The 26,551-nt window shown below is 45.9% G+C and overlaps 1 protein-coding gene across 1 annotated transcript in view; it reads left to right on the top strand.

Moving 5' to 3' along the window:
- Positions 1-26,551, top strand: part of CLSTN2 (calsyntenin 2) — a 636,354-nt gene that overhangs the window by 595,326 nt on the left and 14,477 nt on the right. The window contains exons 9-10 of the mRNA XM_029214625.1: positions 310-472; positions 21,340-21,506. Of these exons, the coding sequence (XP_029070458.1) occupies positions 310-472; positions 21,340-21,506 (330 nt within the window). The remainder of the gene's footprint in view (positions 1-309; positions 473-21,339; positions 21,507-26,551) is intronic.

Genomic DNA, 26,551 nt, shown 5'->3' with positions numbered 1-26,551 from the left:
ACCTGTCCCCCAAGAACTTGCCAGCCTAGAGAGCTGGTAATTATGTGACCAAGATAATCTGCCGATAGCCAAATGTTTGCCTGATAATTAGCTTCTCAGGTGTTTCTCTACTCCATGGTTTGCCCCATCACGTTTGATTTGAGTTTCTATAACCTCAGTGCATATCAACCATTATGTTCATTGAGTTCTTTGCAATAAACATTGTTGATCTAAAGGTCGCTTCTCCGTCTTTCATAATTAGAATAACAGTCTGTTTGATGTTTCACTGCATGTTCAATTTTAAGTGTTGCTTCTCTTTCTTTCCGCTAGATTTGTGACAAAGAATGGCATTACTATGTCATCAATGTGGAGTTTCCTGTGGTTACCTTATACATGGATGGAGCAACGTATGAACCATACCTGGTGACCAACGACTGGCCCATTCATCCATCTCACATAGCCATGCAACTTACGGTCGGCGCTTGTTGGCAAGGTAACCCTAAGTCCAGACCTTCTTCCTGACCCATCTGTGTACAGTCCATGAAAGATACTGGCAGAGAAAAGGGCAAAGCAAGTGGTATGAGAATCAGCCAGGAAAATTTTCTATCCCTTACTAATAAAACAGGACTTATAAAAATAAGGATGAATCCAGGCACTACGCTTGTATAATAATAAAGCACTTGGCTTGAGACCAGATGTTGATTTGAGATAAACATGAGAATTTCAGGTTGCCTCTGAGTTGCTATGGCCTTTTATTGTTCTGGAACCTTATCCGGTTTCAAACTGGGGCTGTGTGGGGCTGAATGTGGAATCTTATAACAAAATTGCCAGTTGGCTCTGTTGATTGCTACACAGGTCAGGAGCCAAGGATCTCTCTTTATTCTCAATGAAGTTGTCCAAGACCCCAACCCTCTATACCGGGAATTCACAAATATGTGGGACGGAGGGAGCGGGTGGATCGCGCATAGGTTCAAAGTCACGAGAGGCCACCCTCAAGTTCTGCTAAGCTCTGAGCCCCTTCCCTGCTCCCCAGGGATGGAGGCTCCTTGTTGCCTTCTCGCTTGAAGGTCTCTGCTCCCTCCTCATTTCCTCTGCTGCTGCCCCTCCTCCAGTCCCTGCACCCAGGCTGATCTCTTTGGAGGCAGGAAAACCAGCCCTCTGAGCATGCAGGTAGCCTCTCTATTCCCCACTCAGATTTGCTGGCATCTTTGTCTTTGCCCCCTTAGCAGCTGGGGTGTTTTGAAGTACCAATGGGAGAGCAGAGGGGAAGTAAAATGCTCCCCAAATAAGCAGGTTAGCACTTTGAGATGACTCGAACTCGTGTTGATGGATTCTTTGAAAGTTACTAAGATCTGTGGCCTTGACCATTCGCCATGGGGGCTTAGGGGAAAGGTGGGTTAGGGTATAAGAGTAAGTCTTCACAGGGCTGGCTCCCTCTAGGGGAGACATAGGCCCCTCTGCACTGGGACCAATGAGGCAACAGAAGAGAGTATATATTTTTTAGTTGGAGTATAGTTGATTTACAATGTTGGGTTAGTTTCAGGTGTACAGCAAAGTGATTCAGAGATATATATGTGTGTGTATATATATTCTTTTTCAGATTCTTTTCCCTTATAGGTTATAACAAACTATTGAGTATAGTTTCCTCTGCTATACAGTAGGTCCTTGTTGTTTATCTATTTTATATATAGTAGTGTGTATATGTTAATCCCAACCTCCTAATTTATCCCTCTCCCCACTTTCCCCTTTGGTAACCATAAGTCTGTTTTCTATGTCTGTGAGTCTATTTCTGTTTTTTGTGTATAAGTTCATTTGTATCTTTTGTTTTTAGATTCCACGTGTAAACCAATCATATGACATTTGTCTTTCTCTGTCTGGCTTACTTCACTTAGTGTGATCATCTCTAGGTCCGTCCACATTGCTGCAAATGGCATTATTTCATTCTTTTTTATGCCTGAGTGAGAGAGTGTGTTTTTGAGCAGAAGTCACCTACTTGAAGTCTGACGTACATCACGTGATAGTAGAAAGCTTCTCAGACATTTCAGTAGAATGTGATAGGAGCTTCCTCAGTATTGCAGAGTTCCCCAGGATAACAGGAAAGGAAGACTGTGTCATCTGGCAAGAGTCCATGAAACTAATTAGTATAGCAAGGCACAGATTTAGAGGTTGCACAGGAATCATTACTCACTAAACACAGCTGTGCTGGAGCGATGGTCCTCTTGTGTGGCTCAGTGCCCCAGCTGGACACCCCCAGTCAGCCCGTGGATATTCCGGAACATAGCTTGGATGCTGCCCAAAAGATAAGGGGGCCCCAGTCATGTCCTCACCATGAACCTTACCACTACTCTTCCCTAGAGGCCCTCAGGGACCACATCTGGATCCCTGTCACCCCAGCCTGCAATGGAAACCTGCCCCAAACTCTAACAAGGCCAGTTGAAACCACTTTTTCCCAGTTACATGCCAACTGGGCAGACCAGCCCCACCAAAATAAAGTGATTTTATAAAGAATTAAGATGATCTCTTTGGATCAGTTAGAATAGGCTAAGTTGTGCTGTAGTGACAATCAAGCCCCAGTTCTCAGTTATTTAAAATAATTCTCACTTCATATTCACTGCAGAAGAGAGGGGGCTCCTCTCTGCTTTTCCCAAGCAGACAGAGCAGCCACACTGCTGCACGCTGAGAAAGAAGAAAAAGAAAGCATGATGGATGGTGCACAAGCCCTTAAAGCTTCTGCCTACAAGTGACACCAATCATTTTTACTCACACATTATTGGCCAAAGCAAGTCATATGGCCACACCTAACTCCAACAAAGCCTGGAAGTGAAATCTACAATATGTCTGGAAGAAAAACTGGAAATATTTTATGAACGACACTGATGAACACTATGGTCTGTCCACTTAGTCAGCGATGTTCGTTTGACTGCCCTTCCCACATTAAAAATATAGCCACCCTTCTCTAAATGAGACAAACTCTAAGTCCCACCTGTTACTGGCTCCAAGCTCAATGTACAGGTTCTCTGAGTGATTCCTGATGATCTTTTCATTGGGTTGAGATGCATAGGAGGCTCTATATCTGGCCCAGATGCGGCTCCACTCGATCTGGAGACCTATACACTAACAAGAAGAAGTATTTGCTACCACCACAGCCATCACCCCCTCCATACGTGCACACACACACACACACACACACAGACACACACACTATACAACAGTGGAATGAAGCAGAATAACCAAAAAACATTTCCACTACGTAAGAGGAATAGTTAGAGAAACAGAGCAGTCTTTGGTCCACAGCAATTCTGAAATCCCTCTGGGCAGATGCTGTAAGGGCCCCTACCCTAGGGGTGGGACATGTTCTTTGTGATCCTTGACTCCATTCTCTGGGAGTTGATTCCTTCCTCAATATCCACCTAGGCCACATCTGAAGACGACATTGTCACTCCATAAATAGAAGTTCTAATATTATACCTGATGACAATTTATTTAAAAGCTATACCACAAAAATGCTTTTCAAACCAAAGTATACGTTCATTTTAAAAGAATGTGGGAGAGGGACTTCCCTGGTGGCAAAGTAGTTAAGAATCCACCTGCCAAAACAGAGGACACGGTTTTGAGCCCTGGTCCAGGAAGATCCCATGTGCCGCGGAGCAACTAAGCCTGTGCACCACAACTACTGAGCCTGGGCTCTAGAGCCCATGTGCCACAACTACTGAGCCCATGTGCCACAACTACTGAAGCCCACGTGCCTAGAGCCTGTGCTCCACAACAAGAGAAGCCACTGCAATGAGAAGCCCGCACACCACAACAAAGAGTAGCCCTCGCTCGCCGCAACTAGAGAAAGCCCGCGTGCAGCAATGAAGACCCAATGCAGCCAAAATAAAGAAAGAAAGAAAGAAAGATTTTTTTTAAAGAGTGTGGGAGAAAGAACGGTCACTAGGGTGTTTGAGTATTTCTGTCCTCTTCCCAGATAGATGCTAGGACCACTCTTCCTTGGAGTAAAGTGTGGCCATGTGATTTGCTTTGGCCAATTAAATGTGAGTGGAAGTGCCTTATGTCATTTCCTGGAGGAAACTTTAAGAGCCACTGTTGCAAGGAGGCCCTTTATGTACATGGATGTTTACAGTCCTCTGAGAAAGCACTAGTAAGTCCCCACTGGTGGATAAAAAAACTGAGGGTCTGAGAGGTGAGGTAGCTTACCCAAGGTCACCCATCAGATGTGCCCAACCTCAACTCTTCAAAGCCTGCTCGCCTTCCACTGTGGCTTTGCTGCCACTGTTGCTGACTGGTCACCTTGTTGATGTGATTATGTGTTTGGGAAAATGCAGGAACTGATGTGTATTGATACAAATGCTGTAAACCCTTTACTTTCTGAGATATCTGACAACTCTGGAATCAAAACACCACAGAAGCTCTGTGTTCTCTTTGCTAATCTCTTGCTGTACTCCTTCAGCTGATCCTCTACAGAGCAAGAAAAAAGAGTTTAGGCTTAGGAGTCATACAAAATTGAGTTTGAGTCAAATTCCAGCCCTGCCACTTACTAGCTGTGTGGATCCAGCAGAATCCCTAACTTCCTTGAACTCCTACTTTCTCACCTATTTTTTTCTTTTTAATCTAGAGTAATACCTACTCCTTATTATAAGGATTAGGTGATGGGTCCATGGAGTGTGCTTGGCATGTTTCAATTGAATGAATGTGTAAATTTGAAAACATCTGCCGGTCGCCTCGTCCACCTCCTTCTCTGCTCCTTGCACCTAAACCCAATATGGCAGATTGTCTGCAAGACCTTGGTACACTCTGGCCTCTGGGATGCCATCTTCCCCGTGGCTCCCTGCATGCACTGACCTTCTCCCTTTCCCCAGGATTAATGCTCATACTCAGACCCTGCCCTCCCAGGTCCATCTATAGGTGCTGGAAGATGGGGCTGATGGTATAGGAGAGAACCTGATCATCCAGGCTTCTGGGCATGGAGAAGATCTGAGTGTCTTCTCTGAGGGGAATGATAATCTATTGGTGAATTTTCAGCATAGGAGAAAAATCCTTTAAAATCTTTAAAATTGGGCTTTATTGGATGAGAAAGAGTTCGCTAGGAAGATAAAGACGGCAACAGCATATAGCATGGCAGAGAAGCTTGATGTCAGCATGCCCAGGGTGCCCTATCACTGGAACGTGCATGGACCAAAATGAGTTGAGAGGAGGCTGAGATAAGGAGTTGAGACCAGACCATAGGGCGCCATCTTGCCTTGTTAGGAGCTTGGATTCTCTTTTTGTCTTGGAAGGAGACACCGAAAGGTCTTTCAATAGGACATGGCACTGTGAAGCTGATAGCCTATAATGCAGTCTTTATCTCGGCATGTTTCTAAACCTTCCGAAGTCCACTTACATACACTCTATAAGCCCGCTGTGTGAATGAACCCCTTTGGGCCTGTAATCGTGGGGAGTTTTTCAAGTACTTTTGAGGTTGGCAAGGGAACTGGTTCCCATTTGTGAAATTTCCAATTGGGGTTTAACAATGAGGATAGAAAATAATGTGCTAGCAGCTGTTTGCTCCCGGGAACTGGCTCCAGCACTGAGGCTGGGCAGTGTTCTGCAGCCCCAATTAGCCTACTGTACCCTGTTCGTGAATTGGAAAGCCAAAGCAATGGGTAGAACTTTATTTTCATTGGTATTTTTTCCAGTAATAAAAAAAAAAATTGAGACTTCATTTACACTTAAGAAATGTTGCCAGTACGGCCTAGAGCAGGCAGCATATCTTAATTCTTGAGAAGGGCTTTTGAAGTCAGGATGGGCCTTGCCTTTCAAAAAAGTCCTCCTTCCTCTGCGTGGCTGCTGCATGCCACCTGACCATCACCTCTGTGCTCCGTGTCAGTGTTCTGGGGATGGAATCAGACCCTCTCTCCTGGCCGAGATCAGTCTGATCAGTCAGAAACGGCTGCCTTTGGACAAATACCAGGTCCCTGTCTCTCTCTGGGTCACGCCATTGGAGAAGATCGTTTGAAAGACTAATCAATTTGTCCTTTTCCTTAGAGTCCCTACTCATCCTTTTTCTTTTTTTTTTTTTTTGCGGTACGCGGGCCTCTCACTGCTGTGACCTCTCCCGTTGTGGAGCACAGGCTCCGGACGCGCAGGCTCAGCGGCCATGGCTCACGGGCCCAGCCGCTCCGCGGCATGTGGGATCTTCCCGGACCGGGGCACGAACCCGTGTCCCCTGCATCGGCAGGCGGACTCTCAACCACTGCGCCACCAGGGAAGCCCCCTACTCATCCATTTTTAACAGCAAAACTTCAAGTTCTATCCATATATGGTAAAAACTGTATAATCACATCTGCTTTGTGCCTGGACCTCTACACTGGGCCCAACCAACCAGGGCCTGTAACTCAGCTGTCGTGGGGGTGAATCGGGAAGGCTGCTGATGTGCCAGACCACGGCCTTAGGGAGTCCCCGGGGTTTCAGAGAGGTGCCTCAGCAGGTGACACCCCAGGGCACCTCTCCCCCAACACGACAACCAGAGCAGCTCTGTTTTATCCATTTTGTATGATATCAGGGCAAAAGTTCTGTTAATGAAATGGCTGAACGTGTTTGAAGAAACATAGTTCTAGACATGCACCCCAGAAAGTACCACCCTGCCCTCTGCCTGAGTCTCATCTGCTCTTGGGGGAGCCCATCACACACTTCTCTGCTTGTGGCTCTGTCCCCAGAGACCACCTCATCCCTGCCTCTGCTGGGGCCTCTCCTCCAGTGCTCTCTGGACCTTGACCTCCCTAGAGTGTCTAGCTTTGCCTTTTCCTGACGGTGGCACCCCTCTGGCCTTGGATGAGGAGGGCTTTCTGCCCTAGCTCCTGGCCTGGCTGAGTCCTACCCCCTAGTTAACAAATAAAGCAGCAGGAGATAAAGAAGGGGATGGTTCTAAAACTTAGAACCTGTTAAGGGACAGACAGAGAGAACCCCCATTGTGGATTTGGGGAGGAGTCAAGGCAAAGAATAGGAATGGCCAAAAAAGGGAAAAAAAGGCAGAAATAAACCTGAGGGTTGCAGTAATCAATAGCATCTATTCCTCAGACAAAGAGGAATTAGAGCCACATGTGGACCTGAGGTCTGCTGTACATTTTCAGGTCATTTTTTTTTTTTTTTTGCCAGACACTAAAAGTAGTGCAGAGACTTGGAATACATGCCGTCACTTAATAAGCTTGGTCTAATTTAATACAAATTCTCTTAATAAAGTCTGTGTTGAAATTATTCTGCATCCCTGGGGGTCTCTGTTGCTGGGAGAAGGAGGCACGTGCTAGCACAGTCCGCCTTACATTCAAGTGGCATTTCCCGAGGGGTTCATGAAGTTTCCTCAAGGTCCCACGGTTTCCTCAAGGAGGCCAAGGTCCAGTTTGGGAAACTGCGTAAACCATCCCCACAGTACCACATTGAAGAGTCACAACGCACATTTGCTTATTCAAAGCTCTCAAAAGCCCACCAAGAAACCAATCAGTTTGACATTACTTAACCTATGTTTCTCAGTCGTATTCCACTGTGGAACTCACTCTTTGTGGAACCGTGTTCTTGGAGCACTGTTTGGGAAACATCTCATTGGAGTTATTAATGCAGATCTCCACCCGCTACTAGGGCATGAGTTTGCAGAAAGTACGGACTATCTGTTCTCACAGATTCTCCTCCCCTTCTCTTTCCTCCTACTTCACGTCCTAGAGAAGGTCAAGAATTAGTGTTTATTGAATTATACCCCGTTTTTGAGTTTGTTTTGACAAAGGCGTATGGTTCATGGTCTGACACACAGGGATGACTAACAAGGTGTCTCTTTGCATTGTCTGTACTAAAAACATCAAGAAAAGGTGATTCTAGGACCTGGAGTTCATTTGACATGAGGGTATATTGGTTTAAAGACAACACAGATGGGCTTCCCTGGTGGCGCAATGGTTGAGAGTCCGCCTGCCGATGCAGGGGGCCCGGGTTCGTGCCCCGGCCTGGGAGGATCCCACATGCCACGGAGCGGCTGGGCCCGTGAGCCATGGCCGCTGAGCCTGCCCGTCCGGAGCCTGTGCTCCGCAACAGGAGAGGCCACAGCAGTGAGAGGCCCGCGTACCGCAAAAAAAAAAAAAAAAAAGACAACACAGATGAAATCAGCTTTAAAATTCAGGCATTCATGTGTGGAAACACAGTATAACTGAGTTACAATTTTAACGTTGAATCTTATTCTGAAAGTAATATTAATTAGAAAATTTGGCAAGGGTCTTAGAGTAAAAACAGTGTCATTTTAACTTCTCTGAGAGGCACACCAGAGAGGGGAGAAAAAAACAGGAGAAGGCCACTGAAAAAAGACAGAAAACTCACGTGACTCCTTTCAGAGTCCCTTGGTTCTTGCTGTCACCAGAACTAGTGGCCAATTTTGAGTTCCTGCACTGCGCTCAGCTCTGGCTTGTCTTCTGTTTAACAGCCCTATGGTGCGGCTGTGATTATCATCCCCATTTTGCAGATGACGAAACTAAGACGAGAACATAAGGACCTTGGGAAAGGTCACCTAGAGCCTGGATTTGCACCGAGGTCTGTGCCACCCAGAGCCCTCACCCTTAATTATGCTGCTACATCACCTCTGCTTCTAGGGACATGTAAAGTCAGATGGTGTTTCACAGCCAAGTAAGGAAGACCAGAGGATTCTGGAATCTGGGGTCAAACCATTTACCCAAACTCCCTGAGCATTTTTTCCCACAGATCAGACAAAATCAAGCTGAGGCCGAAGATAACCACTGGCCCAGCAGGCATTATGGTTTAATGGGAGGGTTGAGTTTGGAATCAGAAGAGAATTCCAGGCCCTCACTACTGCTGCTTATCTGCTCTGAGTCTCTGAAGACCGTGTCTTGCCTCTGTGGTCCTGGAGAGTGGAGGGGCCGTCCTGGGTGATATATGAGGGCCATTCTAACTCCATCAACTTAGGTCCCCAACCCCAGAGTAATGACTTTTGTGGTCATCCCATAAGTCATATGTTTCACTCACTTAGAACATGCCATGTAAATGTTTGCTGGAAAGGCTGGAGGGAGGGAGACATAAAAACCAAAGGATAGAGAAAGTCTGCTGAGACTGTGTCATGGCCAGCCCTGATGGCAGAGCGTCCCTGTCCACAAGTCCCTGCAACTACAGTTCAACCCCCAGGGTTGCACGGACAGTTTTAAAAGCCGCAGCTTATGGGGGTCTATTACACACTTCACTTAGTCTTTGCGTTCCGTGTGTGTCTCCATCACTGAAATGAGGAAATGAAAGAAAGCAAGATTTCAGATGGTCTCACCATTTGCATTGCTCAGAATTGATATCCAACCATCCATGAAATTGTGTTCATTGAGGAGTGTCCCCATCAATAAACCATGCACAGAGCAGCCTCCAACTCAGGCAAGAGGGAATGTGGCCCCCACTACTTTCCATGGGTTTCTCAGACTAAATAGCTGTGGGGATCACAGCAGGAAAAGAAAGAAAGAAAAGATCACAGCATCCGCATACGCTTTGCAAGCGGAAGAGACTTGGTACCTTCACACGACACAGATCTTTTACTCAGAGGAAGGCGAACATGACTGATTCTAAAGCTACGTGAACAGTCGATGGGCTCACTTCTCAGTGGAAAGAAAGCTGAGGGGGAATTCATTCCCAGTGCAAACTCCGACCCAGAATAACACAGGTGACATTAAATCACACTTGCCAAATACTATTATTTTTCAGGACAACTGTGTTTCCCAGCAAACTTGACACAAATCATTGGGAGTTGCTTCTGAAGCCATTCAGTGTCTACAGAACCCAGTGCCATTGGACATTCTCCCCCAGCCCCGTGTCAGTTCCAACCTGTCCCCATCTTTCTGAAGCACCCCAATTATGACATCTTCCAAGAAATGTTGCTCGAACTCTCCCGGCCATATGTATTGTATGGCGTGGAGGTCAAAGGCTTAGGGGCAAGCGAGACCTGAGTTTGAATCAGAATTTCACTAACTTCTGCCCATAGGGCATTAGGCCATTTACCTACCTAGCTTTGAAAACGTCATCTGTAAAAGGAGTTGTATGTTTAGCAGGTAAGAATCTGGATTCACAAAAAGAAAAGTAGTTTTTCCACATCCGTCTTAGTTTCATTTCAAGCCCCTCTTCTATCTGACTGGAGGAGATTTAACCTTGGCAAATTTGGAATTCTCCCATTTCCTTAGGGTGCTCGCTGATTTCAGGGGGCTGGATTGTATAAGGTGCTAGGGTGTCAAGGGGCCTCCAGTCATCTTTCCATGCAGGTATCCACTGAAATAGTGCCCATCTCTTTGGTCCTCAGTCACTAATGGTCCTTTAGGGCCATCAGTGCTTTCTATTCCCTTGCCTTACTTAGGGGCACAGAAATACCTCTGCTGCTTCTCATGTTCTCTGTGAAACCATCCATGGTCCATCTGTCCAGATACGCCAGGTTGGCATTCCCTCCCAATATCACACACCCCTTCCAGGGCTCAGCCCAGGTGGTGGGCCTCAGGTGCCCTCACTCTGCATCTCTTTCATCTTATCCCCCCACCCCTTCCCTGCCACCCGCCAGTCTGGGGTATCATTTCCTAGGCTGGGGGAAGGCAGATTTTCTTCCTCTATTTTTCCCCAGATGTTGAAGATACCCACATCTTCCCCACCCTCCTAAAGGTTTAGGATACTGCAAATGAAAATGAGGAAGAGATTCAGCTTCAAGCCCCATCTTCTCTTCCCCCGTCACAACCCTCCCTGCGGCAATGATCACAAGGCAGAGGTGTGTTTAAGTGGAGGGTAAGATGGGAGAAATCAGGAGAAGAGAGGCATATTCTTATTCACTTGATAAATATTTCTTCATAATGGCCCAGGAGGCCAGGTTTGATTTGGAATTCTTTTTTTTTTTTTTACACCTTTATTGGAGTATAATTGCTTTACAATGGTGTGTTAGCTTCTGCTTTATAACAAAGTGAATCAGTTATACATATACATATGTTCCCATATCTCTTCCCTCTGCGTCTCGCTCCCTCCCACCCTCCCTATCCCACCCCTCTAGGTGGTCACAAAGCACTGAGCTGATCTCCCTGTGCTACGCGGCTGCTTCCCACTAGCTATCTATTTTACGTTTGGTAGTGTATATATGTCCATGCATCTCTCTCGCTTTGTCACAGCTTACCCTTCCCCCTCCCCATATCCTCAAGTCCATTCTCTAGTAGGTCTGTGTCTTTATTCCTGTCTTACCCCTAGGTTCTTCATGACATTTTTTTTCTTAAATTCCATATATATGTGTTAGCATATGGTATTTGTCTTTCTCTTTCTGACTTACTTCACTCTGTATGACAGACTCTAGGTCCATCCACCTCATTACAAATAGCTCAATTTCATTTCTTTTTATGGCTAATTTTTTTATTAAAAATTGTGGCTTCAGAAAAAAATAAAGAAGAGAGGCTATGATCTCAAAAGTACTATCCTGCCACTTAAGCATTAAATAAAATAGTATATAAAAGAAATTTGCCATGTTTTAGGGACCTAATACTAAATCATGGATGTTATTTTTTTTCCCCCTCTGATCTGTTGGACGCATTGTCTAAATCACATGTTTGGAAATTAATCATGCACTGCCTTAGAACATCTGCTGTACTGGAAATTTACCCATATTTTTATTTTACTTTTCCAGTGTCTATTCTCCCAACTAAATGTGAGCTCCTAGGGAACACAGTCCCATCTTATAATCAACTGAATCAAACAGAAGGCTAGGCAAACAGAAAACACTCTAAAAATGTGTGCAGATCTAACCTGAGGAATCCAAAATTGTGTTTGCAAATATTTAGAGAAGGTTCTTTGTATTAGAAATCAGGTTATTTTCTTTTCTTAAAATAATTCACGACCATGTGTATGTCTAAATGTTAGCAGGGGAGCCATGTGGTGTGTGCAGACACCCTAGATATTAAATAGAAGGAGATTTTTCAATGTATCCATTATTTTTTTAAAATCCTACATCACAACCACCTCTGAGTGCAAATATATTTCCAATTTTTGCTGGCCTCCTATTGCAAAATGCTAATAGAATTGCATTCCTGGAGCTGCATCACTAATAAATAGAGTGCATCACAGATCTGGGATTCTTGAGTCAAAAATAGGAAATATGGATGTTTTGCTGAACGAAAATACTGTGTAGGAAGATGTCTTGGCAACCAGGAGAGTCACAGAGTGTGGTCTTTAAGGATGGAGCTGCTGAGTGAGAAGTTGAGGGGGCCTGGATGGCAGACCACAGCGGCTCTCTCCAAGCCACATTCTAGACTGGGCTGCCCAGTACCACTAGTTTGCACAGCTAGTCCTGAGCACAGATGGATGTACTCACTCTCTAGAGCCCACATTTCACCAATTCCTGCTCATATGCCCTTGGCTACTTTCTCCTGTAACCCCAAGTTTCCTCTGTAACTACAGAATAAGTACCTACCAGAGGAATCCAGCTCCCCAACTTCAGACTATACTACAAAGCTACAGTAATCAAGACAGTATGGTACTGGCACAAAAACAGAAATATAGATCAATGGAACAGGATAGAGAGCCCAGAGATAAACCCACAAAAATATGGTCACCTTATCTTTGACAAAGGAGGCAAGGATATACAATGGAGAAAAGACAGCCTCTTCATAAGTAGTGCTGGGAAAACTGGAGAGCTACATGTAAAAGAATGAAATTAGAACACTTCCTAACACCGTACACAAAAATAAACTCAAAATGGATTAAAGACCTAAATGTAAAGCCAGATATTATAAAACTCTTACAGGAAAACATAGGCAGAACACCCTATGACATAAATCACAGCAAGATACTTTTTGACCCACCTCCTAGAGAAATGGAAATAAAAACAAAAATAAACAAATGGGACCTAATGAAACTTCAAAGCTTTTTGCACAGCAAAGGAAACCATAAACAAGACGAAATGACAGCCCTCAGAATGCGAGAAAATATTTGCAAACGAAGCACCTGACAAAGGATTAATCTCCAAAATATACAAGCAGCTAATGCAGCTCAATATGAAAAAAAACAAACAACCCAATCCAAAAATGGGCAGAGGACCTAAATAGACATTTCTCCAAAAAAGATATACAGATTGCTAACAAACACATGAAAGGATGCTCAACATCATTAATCATTAGAGAAATGCAAATCAAAACTACAATGAGGTATCACCTCACACCAGTCAGAATGGCCATCATGAAAAAGTCTACAAACAATAAATGCTGGAGAAGGTGTGGAGAAAAGGGAACCCTCCTGCACTGTTGGTGGGAATGTAAATTGATACAGCTACTATAGAGAACAGTATGGAGATTCCTTAAAAAATTAAAAATAGGGGGTTCCCCTGGTGGCACAGTGGTTGAGAGTCCGCCTGCCGATGCAGGGGACACGGGTTCGTGCCCCAGTCCAGGAAGATCCCACACGCCGCGGAGCGGCTAGGCCCGTGAGCCATGGCCGCTGAGCCTGCGCGTCCAGAGCCTGTGCTCCGCAATGGGAGAGGCCACAACAGTAAGAGGCCCGCGTACCGCAAAAAAAAAAACAAAACTAAAAATAGAATTACTATATGACCCAGCAATCCCACTGCTCGGCATATACCCTGAGAAAAACATAATTCAAAAAGAGTCGTGTACCACAGTATTCATTGCAGCTCTGCTTACAATAGCCAGGAAATGGAAGCAACCTAAGTGTCCATCGACAGATGAATGGATAAAGAATATGTGGCACATATATACAATGGAATATTACTCAGCCATAAAAAGAAATGAAAATACCTAGAAACAAATGACAATGAAAACACAACGACCCAAAACCTATGGGATGCAGCAAAAGCAGTTCTAACAGAGAAGTTTATAGCAATAAAATCCTACCTTAAGGAACAAGAAACATCTCAAATAAACAACCTAACCTTACACCTAAAGCAATTAGAGAAAGAAGAACAAAAAAAACCCCAAAGGTAGCAGAGGAAAGAAATCATAAAGATCAGATCAAAAATAAATAAAAAGAAATGAAGGAAATGATAGCAAAGATCAATAAAACTAAAAGCTGTTTCATTGAGAAGATAAACAAAATTGATAAAACATTAGCCAGACTCATCAAGAAAAAAAGGGAGAAGACTCAAATCAATAGAATTAGAAATGAAAAAGGAGAAGTAACAACCGACACTGCAGAAGTACAAAGGATCATTAGGGATTACTACAAGCAACTATATGCCAATAAAATGGACAACCTGGAAGAAATGGGCAAATTCTTAGAAATGCACAACCTTCTGAGACTGAACCAGGAAGAAATAGAAAAAATGAACAGAACAATCACAAGCACTGAAATTGAAACTGTGATTAAAAATCTTCCAACAAACAAACGCCCAGGACCGGATGGCTTCACAGGTGAATTCTATCAAACATTTAGAGAAGAGCTAACACCTATCCTTCTCAAACTCTTCCACAATACAGTGGGGGGAAGAATGCTCCCAAACTCATTCTACAAGGCCACCATCACTCTGATACCAAAACCAAAGATGTCACAAAGAAAGAAAACTACAGGCCAATATCACTGATGAACGTAGATGCAAAAATCCTCAACAAAATACTAGCAAACAGAATCCAACAGCACGTTAAAAGGATCATACACCATGATCAAGTGGGGTTTATCCCAGGAATGAGAGGATTCTTCAATATTCGCAAATCAATCAATGTGATACACCATATTAACAAGTTGAAGGAGGAAAACCATATGATCATCTCAATAGATCCAGAGAAAGCTTTTGACAAAATTAAACACCCATTTATGAGAAAAACCCTGCAGAAAGTAGGCATAGAGGGAACTTACCTCAACATAATAAAGGCCATATATGACAAGCCCACTGCCAACATCATCCTCAATGGTGAAAAACAAACCTTTTCCACTAAGATCAGGAACAAGACAAGGTTGCCCATTCTCACTGCTATTATTCAACATAGTTTTGGAAGTTTTACCCACAACAATCAGAGAAGAAAAAGAAATAAAAGGAATCCAAATCAGAAAAGAAGAAGTAAAGCTGTCACTGTTTGCAGATGACATGATACTATACATAGAGAATCCTAAATATGCTACCAGAAAACTACTAGAGCTAATCAATGAATTTGGTAAAGTAGCAGGATACAAAATAAATGCACAGAATTCTCTTGCATTCCGATACACTAATGATGAAAAATCTGAAAGTGAAATTAAGAAAACACTCCCATTTACCATTGCAACAAAAAGAATATAATATCTAGGAATAAACCTACCTAAGGAGACAGAAGACCTGTATGCAGAAAATTATAAGACACTGATGAAAGTGATTAAAGATGATACAAACAGATGGAGAGATATAACACGTTCTTGGATTGGAAAAATCAACATTGTGAAAACGACTCTACTACCCAAAGCAATCTACAGATTCAATGCAATCCCTATCAAACTACCACTGGCATTTTTCACAGAACTAGAACAAAGAAGTTCACAATTTGTATGGAAACACAAAAGACCCTGAACAGCCAAAGCAATCTTGAGAACGAAAAACAGAGCTGGAGGAATCAGGCTCCCAGACTTCAGACTATACTACAAAGCTACAGTAATCAAGACAATATGGTACTGGCACAAAAACAGAAATACAGATCAATGGAACAGGATAGAAAGCCCAGAGATAAACCCATGCACATATGGTCACCTTATCTATGATAAAGGAGGCAAGAATATACAGTGGAGAAAAGACAGCCTCTTCAATAAGTGGTGCTGGGAAAACTGGACAGGTACATGTAAAAGTATGAGATTAAAACACTCCCTAACACCATACACAAAAATAAGCTCAAAATGGATTAAACCTAAATGTAAGGCCAGACACTATCAAACTCTGAGAGGAAAACATAGGCAGAACACTCTATGACATAAATCACAGCAAGATCCTTTTTGACCCACCTCCTAGAGAAATGGAAATAAAAACAAAAATAAACAAATGGGACCTAATGAAACTTAAAAGCTTATGCACAGCAAAGGAAACCATAAACAAGACCAAAAGATAACCCTCAGAATGGGAGAAAATATTTGCAAGTGAAGCAACTGACAAAGGATTAATCTCCAAAATTTACAAGCAGCTCATGCAGGTCAATAACAAAAAAACAAACAACCCAATCCAAAAATGGGCAGAAGACCTAAATAGACACTTGTCCAAAGAAGATATACAGACTGCCAACAAACACATGAAAGGATGCTCAACATCATTAATCATTAGAGAAATGCAAATCAAAACTACAATGAGATATCATCTCACACCGGTCAGAACGGCCATCATCAAAAAGTCTACAAACAATAAATGCTGGAGAGGGTGTGGAGAAAAGGGAACACTCTTGCATTGTTGGTGGGAATGTAAATTGATACAGCCACTATGGAGAACAGTATGGAGGTTCCTTAAAAAACTACAAATAGAACTACCATATGACCCAGCCATCCCACTACTGGGCATATACCCTGAGCAAACCATAATTCAAAAAGAGTCATGTACCAATATGTTCATTGCAGCTGTATTTACAATAGCCAGGAAATGGAAGCAACCTAAGTGTCCATCAACAGATGAATGGATAAAGAAGATGTGGCACATATATACAATGGAATATTACTCAGCCATAAAAAGAAACGAAACGGAGTTATTTGTAGTGAGGTGGATGGACCTAGAGTCTGTCATACAGAGTGAAGTAAGTCAGAAAGAGAAAAACAAATACCGTATGCTAACACATATATATGGAATCTAAAAAACAAACAAAAAAATGGTCATGAAGAACCTAGGGACAGGACAGGAATAAAGATACGAACCTAGTAGAGAATGGGCTTGAGGATACAGGGAGGGGGAAGGGTAAGCTGTGACAAAGTGAGAGAGTGACATGGACATATATACACTACCAAATGTAAAAGAGATAGCTAGTGGGAAGCAGCCGCATAGCACAGGGAGATCAGCTCGGTGCTTTGTGTCCACCTAGAGGGGTGGGATAGGGAGGGTGGGAGGGAGGTGCAAGAGGGAGAGGATATGGGGATATATATATACGTATAGCTGATTCGCTTTGTTATACAGCAGAAACTAACACAACATTGTAAAGCAATTATACTTCAGTAAAGATGTACAAAAATAAATAAAAAAGAATAAGTACCTACCTCCCAAGAGTTTGATGAAGATTCAACAGCATTGGGCACATAATTCATGCCAGTCATTGACAGTTGTTGTTGGATCTGCTGCTCCAAGTGGGGGACAAGGCGGGGAAGGGATGGCCACCTGGATGCCTTGGAGAGTGTCAGCTCTACCATTCAGACCCAGGCTCACACCCTTTTTCCTGCAGGTCAACAGAAGTGTCCCTTTACTAGGGTAGGGACATGCTAATGGCTGTGAGGAGCGCCGTATCCATGAGGTCTTCGAGGGCCTAAATCCAAAGACCCTACATTGGCTCCCCCATACCCAAAGCCATGGCCACCTCAGGTCATCCCTCAAAGCCAAATCTGTGGACTGATCACTTCAATAGAGGCTTCTCCTTTCATTTCCAATGTGAAGATGCTCTGGGTGTCAAGTAACAACGGTCTGAGTTAAAGCAGCTTAAGCCGTAAAGATGGATGATTGGCTGCCACAGCTGAGGACACCCCGTGGTAAAGCAGTGAGGAGGTCTGCTCAGGGTTTGCTCAGCCTGCTCTGCTCTCCTGGCTCCGCCCCCTCCAGGAATTGCCTTGGTTGTCCCTGGTCTGCTTGCAGGATGGCTGCAGCCGCTCTCAGCCTTCTATCTTCACATAATGATCTCCAGGGAAAGAGAGCAAGAGCAGGTTCCAGAAACTTTCTAGAGAGAAGATGGAAGCTCTTTTCCCAGAGGCTGCCAGTCAGTTTCTCTGCTCATCTCACTGGCTTAAATTCGGTCTTATGATTAACCCTAGACCAACTCCTATGGCTTTTTGGATGCCAGATGCTGATTGGCTTCATCTTGGTATGAGGAGTCCCAAGTATATGCCTCATTCTGTCCCTGGAGCAATGGAGATGGAATAACCTTTGACTAAACAGAGTCCATCCCTGGAACTCAAGTCAACCCCCCAAACCTCAGGGCTGCCATTGCAAGAGGACAGGAGTGAGATGGATGCTGGAGAGGCACCACAGGTCTACAACTCTGCTGGACCATCTTCTTCAATTCAGCAAACAATTATGAAGTGTCTGCTGTGTGCCAGGCAGGGTGCAAGGTGTTTGATGACACAGGGACAGGGGCCCATGTTATCGAGAGGGATAAATGAGCCAACTTGTGCAAGTGCCCGGGGCAGCCCTCAGCCCCAATACCTGTTCAGTATTGTCTTCATTACAATGAATCCTGCATGAGTATTCCCTGCCATCCAGGAGACAGACTTAAACAATAAGTTCCAGCAGCATATGGAGAGGGGCTAGAGTAAGCCTGTGGGTGGCATAAAGGAGAAAGCTGACTCAAGGAGTATGCAGAAGCCTGGCCTCAAGAAGTGTATAGTAGGGCTTCCCTGGTGGTGCAGTGGCTGGGGATCCGCCTGCCGATGCAGGGGATGAGGGTTCATGCCCCAGTCCAGGAGGATCCCACATGCCGTGGAGCGGCTGGGCCCATGAGCCGTGGTCGCTGAGCCTGCGCGTCCGGAGCCTGTGCTCCGCAACGGGAGAGGCCACAACAGTGAGAGGCCCGCGTACTGCAAAAAAAAAAAAAAAAAAGAGAGAGAAGTGTATAGCCCACTGGTTCTTAACCTTGACTTCATGTTTGATTCACCTGAAAGAGATAGACAGAGGAATGGATAGAGAAGATGTGGTATATATACAGAGTGGAATATTACTCAGCCATCAAAAAGAATGAAACAATGCCATTTGCAGGAACATGAGTGGACCTAGAGATGATCATACTAAGTGAAGTAAGTCAGACGAAGACAAATATCATATTATAAAATCACTTATGTGTGGAATCTAAAAAAAAAAATAGATACAAATGAACTTATTTACAAAACAGAAAGAGATTCACAGACATAGAAAACAAACCTATGGTTACCAAAGGGGAAAGAAGAGGGCCGAGGGATAAATAGAAGGTTGGGATTCACACATGCACACTACTATATAGAAAACAGGTAACCGACAAGGACCTACTGTATAGCACAGGGAACTACACTACAGTCAATATTTTGTAATAACTTATAGGGGAAAAGAACCTGTGCCATATAACTGAAACTAACACAACGTTGTAAATCAACTATACTTCAATTTTTAAAAAAGCTCCCCACACCAGTGAGGTCACAATCTCTGGGGGTGGGACCCCTCACCACGGTCAGTTTATCTTTTTAAATATCCCCAGGTGGGGGCTTCCCTGGTGGCGCAGTGGTTGAGAGTCCGCCTGCCGATGCAGGGGACACAGGTTCGTGCCCCGGTCCGGGAAGATCCCACATGCCGCGGAGCGGCTGGGCCCGTGAGCCATGGCCGCTGGGCCTGCGCGTCTGGAGCCTGTGCTCTGCAACGGGGGAGGCCACAACAGTGAGAGGCCCGTGTACAGCAAAAAATAAAAATAATAAATAAATAAATATCCCCAGGTGATTAAAATGTGTAGCCGAAGTCAAGAACCACCCCTTATAGGCTATTGAAGACATAAAGCACGCATACATTAACTAACAATGCTGAGCTGTGAGGGTGCATTAAAATGAACTATTGTGTTCCAGGCTCAGAGCAGGGAGAGCGCAAGGTAGGCAGGGGGTCTAAGGGGCCTTGAAGAACCAGTGGGATCTGCCTGATCTGAGCAGTCTGGAGGTGGCCTCTCAGTGTGAGAGGAACGGGTGTAAGCAAATGTATGTGTGCAAACCTAGAGGGTGTTTCAGTCTGGACCCAGCCAGGAGAGAGAAACCACACAGTAATTTCAACAAGGAAATATAAAAAATTATTAACTATAACAGCGTATTAGAATAAGGAAGGATTAGCTGCTAAGTAGAGAGAACTCTGAAGGCTATAGGAATGCAGATATCAGGACACCCACCCTCCCTGGGGCTGAAAAAGAGCACCCTGTGGAGAGCCCACTGCCACCCAGGCAGAGCTCCAGACTTGGCTGACACAGCGTGGCTCACTGAAGGGCAGAGAAATCGCTGTGGTGTTACCCTGGCAGAACCTTCCAGAAACCTGCCCTCCAGATGCTGGGGAAAGCTGTCCACAAGGAGGTTTCTCATGGAGCACACGGATGGGGGCCACAGCTGAGACAGCGCAGGAGAATCAGGAGGCAAAACCCAGCAACGTCCCCTACAAGCAAGTGGAGGCTCAGAGAGGCAACAGAACCTCCTCAGGGAACTGGCAAAGCTGGATTTCCACCCAGATCCACCTTTCCTGTACATTCAGCTACCTCTCTGAACAAACAGAAATGCAAGATCCAGACTAAGATCATTGACATAAGCTGCCCAGGGATGGAAGGGGTCTGTGCTCAGTGAAGTCAGTGGGGAGGGCTTCGTGGAGGAGGTGAGGCTTCCAATGGACCTTAGGGGGGCTTTTATTTTAAGGAAACGAGGGAGGAAAATGACAAGAGGTGGCTTCCAGGCTGCCTTTGCAACACAAGCCGCGTTGATCAGTTTCACATGCAGAAGAGCCGACCTGGGCTCAGACGGGACTCTGCACAACCAGTAGAGGGAACAGTAAAAAAAACTCTTGGGTGACGAGAAGAAGGTCCAAGGTAGAACAGAATCAAGGAAGCTCTTATATGCCAGAGAACCTGGATCGGAGCTGATGTGAAATCAACTCACTGTGAGACAGCCAGAACCCAGGGTCATGGGGCTCCTAGGACCCCTCAATCGCATGCCAGCCTCTCTGTGGAATGAATACAGGAGAGCAAATACCAGCTCTGCAGTCACATACACCACTAGAGTCCCAGCTCCAGCATTTAGCTGTGTGTCCTGGGGCAAGTCCCTCAACCTTTCTAAGTCCCAGGGTTCTTCATCCGTCAGTTGGAAACAATGATCCCTTCTTTGCAGGCTCGCTCAGGTGAAGTCCCCAGCACACAGCCTGGCACAGGGCGCGTCTTTCATCACTGGTAGATTCTCCCTCTCCTACTTTTACTCTGTAGGCCCTTCCTGTCTTTTAAGACATCCCGTGCCTCTGAAAGTAAATGTTTTCAATTCAGGAATTCCAGATTCCTAAATAGGTGCACCTGGAGGAGTGCCAAGGTCTTGGCGGCCAATGACATCCTCTCGAGACTCGGGCTTCACAACTCTGCGCTCACCACTTGGAAGGAAAAGCTCGGGTTTAGGGGATGCAGCCACTCTGTTCTTGGCTCCCCAGCCAGATGGAGCCTTGAAGTGAGGTTTCCTACCCAATGTCCGCAGGGCAAATAACGATGCTTCTTTATCTTTTAGGAGGAGAAGTCACCAAGCCTCGCTTTGCTCAATTCTTCCACGGCAGCCTGGCCAGTCTCACCATCCGCCCTGGCAAAATGGACAGTCAGAAGGTGGTTTCCTGCCTGCAGGCCTGCAAGGAAGGGCTGGATATCAATTCCCTGGAAAGCCTGGGCCAAGGAATAAAGGTAAGGAAGGAGCCAGCATCGCTCCCGGTGAGACAGTGCTTTGTGAGGCAGAGGCTGCTAAACACCAGTGCAATCCTGGACGCGGAGTCATTTCCTGCCACGTCACACCGAGCTGGTACCATGGCAAAGGTGCTGCCACAGCAGGGAGATAGGTGACCGTGACCATGACCGCACAACAGACTCTGTGCCGTCTCCTGAAATTCCTAGATGAAGCCCTCGAGTGCAATCAGTTCAGTGCATAAAAGCAGGCACACGTTCAATGTCTACCTGGAGGGAGTTGCTATATTTCATTGTTTCCTGGGTTGGTGGGTTGCTTTGTTGTTTATTTGCCCAAAGGAACTGAAGGAGCAGTTACGCAAGCATAACTTTCAGAAATACAGAAAAGTAGGATTACAAGTTTGGACCATGGAAACTACTAATTACAAAGGAAGGTCACCCCGGGGTGGGTGGAATTAGAAAGCAGATGCAGAGGTCACTGGGTCTTATGTTGTTAAGTTGAGGCCCGGATTGGGCTCCAGGCAATGTCTGGCTGCCAAAGGGAATATGAACAGATTCACAATTTCGTCATCCACACAACATAAAACTCTTCAAACGAAAAGCTCCTCCTGAGGGGCGCAGGATGTGGCTGACTGTCCTCATCAAGCACCTCCCCGCCCACGATGGGCGGGGATAGATCTGGCCTCACCTGGACCGAGGAGCACCTGCCCGCATCAGGCCTCGGGGTCCTGAGCAAAGAGCAGGGTAGACATCCTCACAGCCCCCGCTCCATCATAGTGGACCCCAGTGACAGCAGACAGCCCCTTGGCCTCCTCTCTGGGAGTGAGGGCGGCCCACCCTCTGTCTCCAGGGACGCAGGACAGCCCCATGAGGCCCCAGCGGCTGTGAAGGTTTCCCAAGGAGGGAGTGACCAGAACAGAGGTTTCCCACCACCTCCCATCCGTCCCCACTCAGCACTGCCCATGGAGCTGCCCGGCCTCCCCACCCCAGGCCTGCGTCTCCTGGACAGGGGTCACCCCTCCAACAGAGGGCCCTCTCATTTACACTCTTAGTGGCCGACTGCTTGTGGGGCTCTGACTTGGGCTGGCCTTGGAGGGACCAGTGATCTGGGCAAATCATGCCTCGACTTCACGTTGCAGTCACTTCAGCAAACATTCCGCGGACACCCGTATAATTTGGTTCTGGGCTGTGGAGAGGGACACGAAAATGAATGTTCCAAGATTATTGTCTTTGGGGCACTCAATGGCCCAAGCAGACACCTGTAATCTGGTGCTCCAATGATTATGAGCACCGACATTTACTGAGGGTCTCCTGGGTACCAGGCAGTGTTCTAAAACCTTTATGGGTTTAACTCACTTAAGCCCCAGAACCACCTATGATAAATGTACCATGAATCTTCCCATTTTGCACATGAGGAATGGAGGCCTGGAAGAGAAAGGAAAGTTGCCAGGGATCCCAGAGTGAGTCAGGAGCAGAGCCAGAATGTGATCCCAGGCAGTTCTGCTCCAGAGCTTCAGAACCGGGAGCAACAGCAGGGAGGGAAGGCTCCTTGGAGGAGGTGAAGTCTGAGCGTACTGTTTAGGACGGGTAAGAACCAACCAGGAGAGAGGCAGGCAGTGGGTGGCAAGGGAGAGGGCAGGGCGGTCACTCTAGGCAGAAAGCCAGTGTTACAAGTGCCCAAATTGCAGGAGGCAAGCTAGAAATCGGGACCAGAGAGGTAGGCAGAGGCCGGGTCATGGGGCCTTGTTAATGTCTGGTGTTTACTTTTTTTTTTCTGTTGGCAACAAGCAACCATTGAAGGGCTCCATGCAAGGGAGCATGATCTGGACAGGCGTGGGGTTCAGAATGCTCACCCTGGAGCCCTGGTCAGAGGGGGAAGATGGGAGGAGTACACAAGCAGGGTAAAGCATGAATGACCTTCCAGAACCTTGTTTAAAATGCAGGAAACACATACACACAGGTGCTCTCAATAGCTAATCACCTGTCTGAAGGAAACTCACAAGACCACCTGTGCTGCAAAGGCCAGCATTCCACCTGTCAATTTCATGGCAGCTGGCCCAGGCAAGCCCCTCGTGGCACACTTCATACAGATATCCTCACAGGCAGAGCCTGGGGTCTGATCCTTGGTCTACTGTTTGTATTGTTCCCTCAGTGTTTTGTCAAGCCAGTGAAATCTGTCCTCCAACAGATCCAGAATCTGTCCCCTCTCTGATTCTGAATTTGCTCCCTGCCTCTGCGTGGATCTTCTCTGCTCTAGACCATCCCATGGGGCCACAGTTGTAGGATTCCAAGCACCACAGAACAAATGAACCAAAGATGCTGGACTTAAAAGCCACACATTCTTAGAACTATAAATTAAGAACCATAGCAATTCCTACACAGCGGTCCTAGCCCGTGAAAGAGGAAGTGCTAAATGAAGTGGCACCTAGAGCTGTGGGGAGTGGAGGGGGCTCATCTGACTTTTTAGAATACCACCTGCTCAGAACCAGTCACTGCAAACGATCCTTTCCCATCCTTAGGGCGCGGCGGGCAAGAACTAGTTCACTGTATGAGAAGTTAATGATAACACACACGATGTTACGGTGCACCCACTGGGGGCTATTTTAAGCTCATTATCCCTACTCCTCACAACAAATTAAATATTATGACCCCATTTCAGAAATAAGGAGGTTGGGACTCAGGGACTTGGCCAAAATAAGTCTAGGCTCTTTCCGCCACAAGACTCAGATTAGAAGGCATTCTTGAAAATTATTAAAACTGCTTCCAACCTGCCTTTCCTCCTTCGTCCCTCATTTCTTTTTTGAATAATGACTAGTACTTTCTCTACTGGCTCCTGGCCTCCTCCCTCCCCTCTGGCTAGTCCTGCCATGATTAAGAAAACATCCCGTCTACTCACAGGGTCCCACATGGGTTCCTCGTCTCACTTGTTTTCCCCTGGATCATGCATATTTCCAGCTATTTCTCCAGCATGTCTGGAGTCATCACATGATCGAGGTGGTTGTTGTTATGTATCCATATGAGACACTGTGGAATCGCCACATTCCTGAAGAATACACACTTTTGATTTTCATAGCGTCATCCCTGCCAAATTGTCATGTCTAGTGTGGAAGAGTGGGAAAAAGCAAGAACTTTGGGACAAAACCCTCCTAGGTTCAAAGCACTATGGATATTCATGACCTGGGTGACCTTGGGCAAGGTACTTTAATCCTTTAAGCCCCAATTTCCTTGTGTGTAAAATGGACTTAGTATTATTTTGTAGTGATGTAAGAATTGAATAACATATATATTTTTTATATATCCTTACATATATTTATATATCAGATATAGCAAAGATACACTTACAGATGAGATATATAGATATAGATATATAGATATAGATATACATATAGATATAGATACAGATGTCCCCTAGAAAACCTGATAACTAGGCTCTCAACAAATCACAGTTCCCGTCTCCTGCTGGGCTGACCTTGCACTTGGCATTGCTGATGCCCCAGCTTCTTTTGAAAAGTAATCCTGGGTGACAGTTGCAACAGAAGAGCCTCTATTGCAGGGAATCTTCATCTGTCCCAGCCCAGAGGAGCTGGCAGGGAAGGCGAGGTGCCTGGAGGGCCACAGCCAGCCTGTCCTCAAGGAACAGGCCAGGGCTTTCGGCAGGGACTTCACCGATGTCCCAGCCTGACCCTCCAGGACAGCTGACCATTCTGCTAAGACCATCTGTCTAACCGCTTCTTGGTTCAAAGAAAGGAACCACTGTGGCTACAGCCCAGCTTTCCAGGGAGAGTGAGTGCTGTCACCTTTTGCTAGGTCCCCAGGAAGCCATCTCCTGCCCCTGTGGAAATGCCAATACCATCCTGTGTCTCGCAAAACCAGAGACCGACCCTCAGTCATGCCACGAAAGACAACACAAACATACAAGCAAGACCTATTCTAGTGGAGGGTTTTATTGATCCTGCAAGAACCGTGTTGATGGCTAGCCAGTGCCCACCTCAAGCCCTGTGGCAGCCTTTGGGGTGCTCTGGCAGCCATACTTGGGTATTCACTAGAGATCCAACACATTCCCTAACCTGTCCTCTCCCTAGGAGGCTTCAGTGGGAGTGCCCTCTGCTGATGCCAGGGGCTGCTGCCCAGTCCATCCTCCTGGATGAATTGCTTGATTTTCCTGTTCAGCCCTCATGCACGGCTCAGAGATTGGCCTTTTCTGCAGGGGGCATCATCTTGTCTCTAGATGCTGAAAAAAGTCAGTGGACCTTGCCCTCGAGGTGCTCACAGTCTGCTGGTGGAGGGCACACAGACAGACAGATAGCAAAAGCACCAAAAGACTGCTACAGCAGGGGTTGGCAGGGACGGGGAGAGTGCAAAATACATGGAAACTTAAGTGGTATATTTAGAAGAATGACTTTCAATCTGCTCAAATGAGAAATGGATGATCTGTAAAACACTCAGAACTATTGATGATTCACCAGCATGTGGCATCTCCATGGCTGAGCACGCTAAGCTAGTGAGTCAGGCCCAGCAAGAGAGAGACCAACAAGAGGCCGACTGTAGCACCACCTGTGCATATGCCCAGGGGCTCCTGAATCCAGCATAGGGAACAGTGCTTGTGACCAGATGTCGCAGCTCAGAGAGACCCTGCTCAGGGCTTTGAGGACAGGAGGAAACTGGATCATAGGGAAAGAGGAACAGTGAGGGCAGCGGGGGACCATTCACTCATTCATCTAACAGGGGCTTCCGGGGCACTAGGACAAGGTTCTGAGATTCGGGGATAACGGTCGGAGCACCTGTCCTCAGTGAGCTCATAGTCACTGCACTATAATAATTATACTACCATTTCATAGCACTATAGGAGCTCAGTGGGGACCTAAGTGAGGGAAGCTGGGGAGGCTTCAAGGAGGAGGTAACAATGAAACAATCACAGGATGGTTGAAAGAGACAAAGACTGAGCTATCAGTTGGCTGGGGGTCACAATGCAAGGGACTTATTATGCGGGACAATGGCACCACAGTACTCATGAGATAACTACCTCCTGATAGGGTCCGGACACAGAA

Source organism: Monodon monoceros, unplaced genomic scaffold, assembly GCF_005190385.1.
Source record: "Monodon monoceros isolate NGI ecotype Baffin Bay Population unplaced genomic scaffold, NGI_Narwhal_1 Super_Scaffold_11, whole genome shotgun sequence".
Taxonomy (NCBI): domain Eukaryota; kingdom Metazoa; phylum Chordata; class Mammalia; order Artiodactyla; family Monodontidae; genus Monodon; species Monodon monoceros.
Note: the sequence above shows the minus strand (reverse complement) of the source record. Positions and strands in the feature narration are given on the sequence as shown.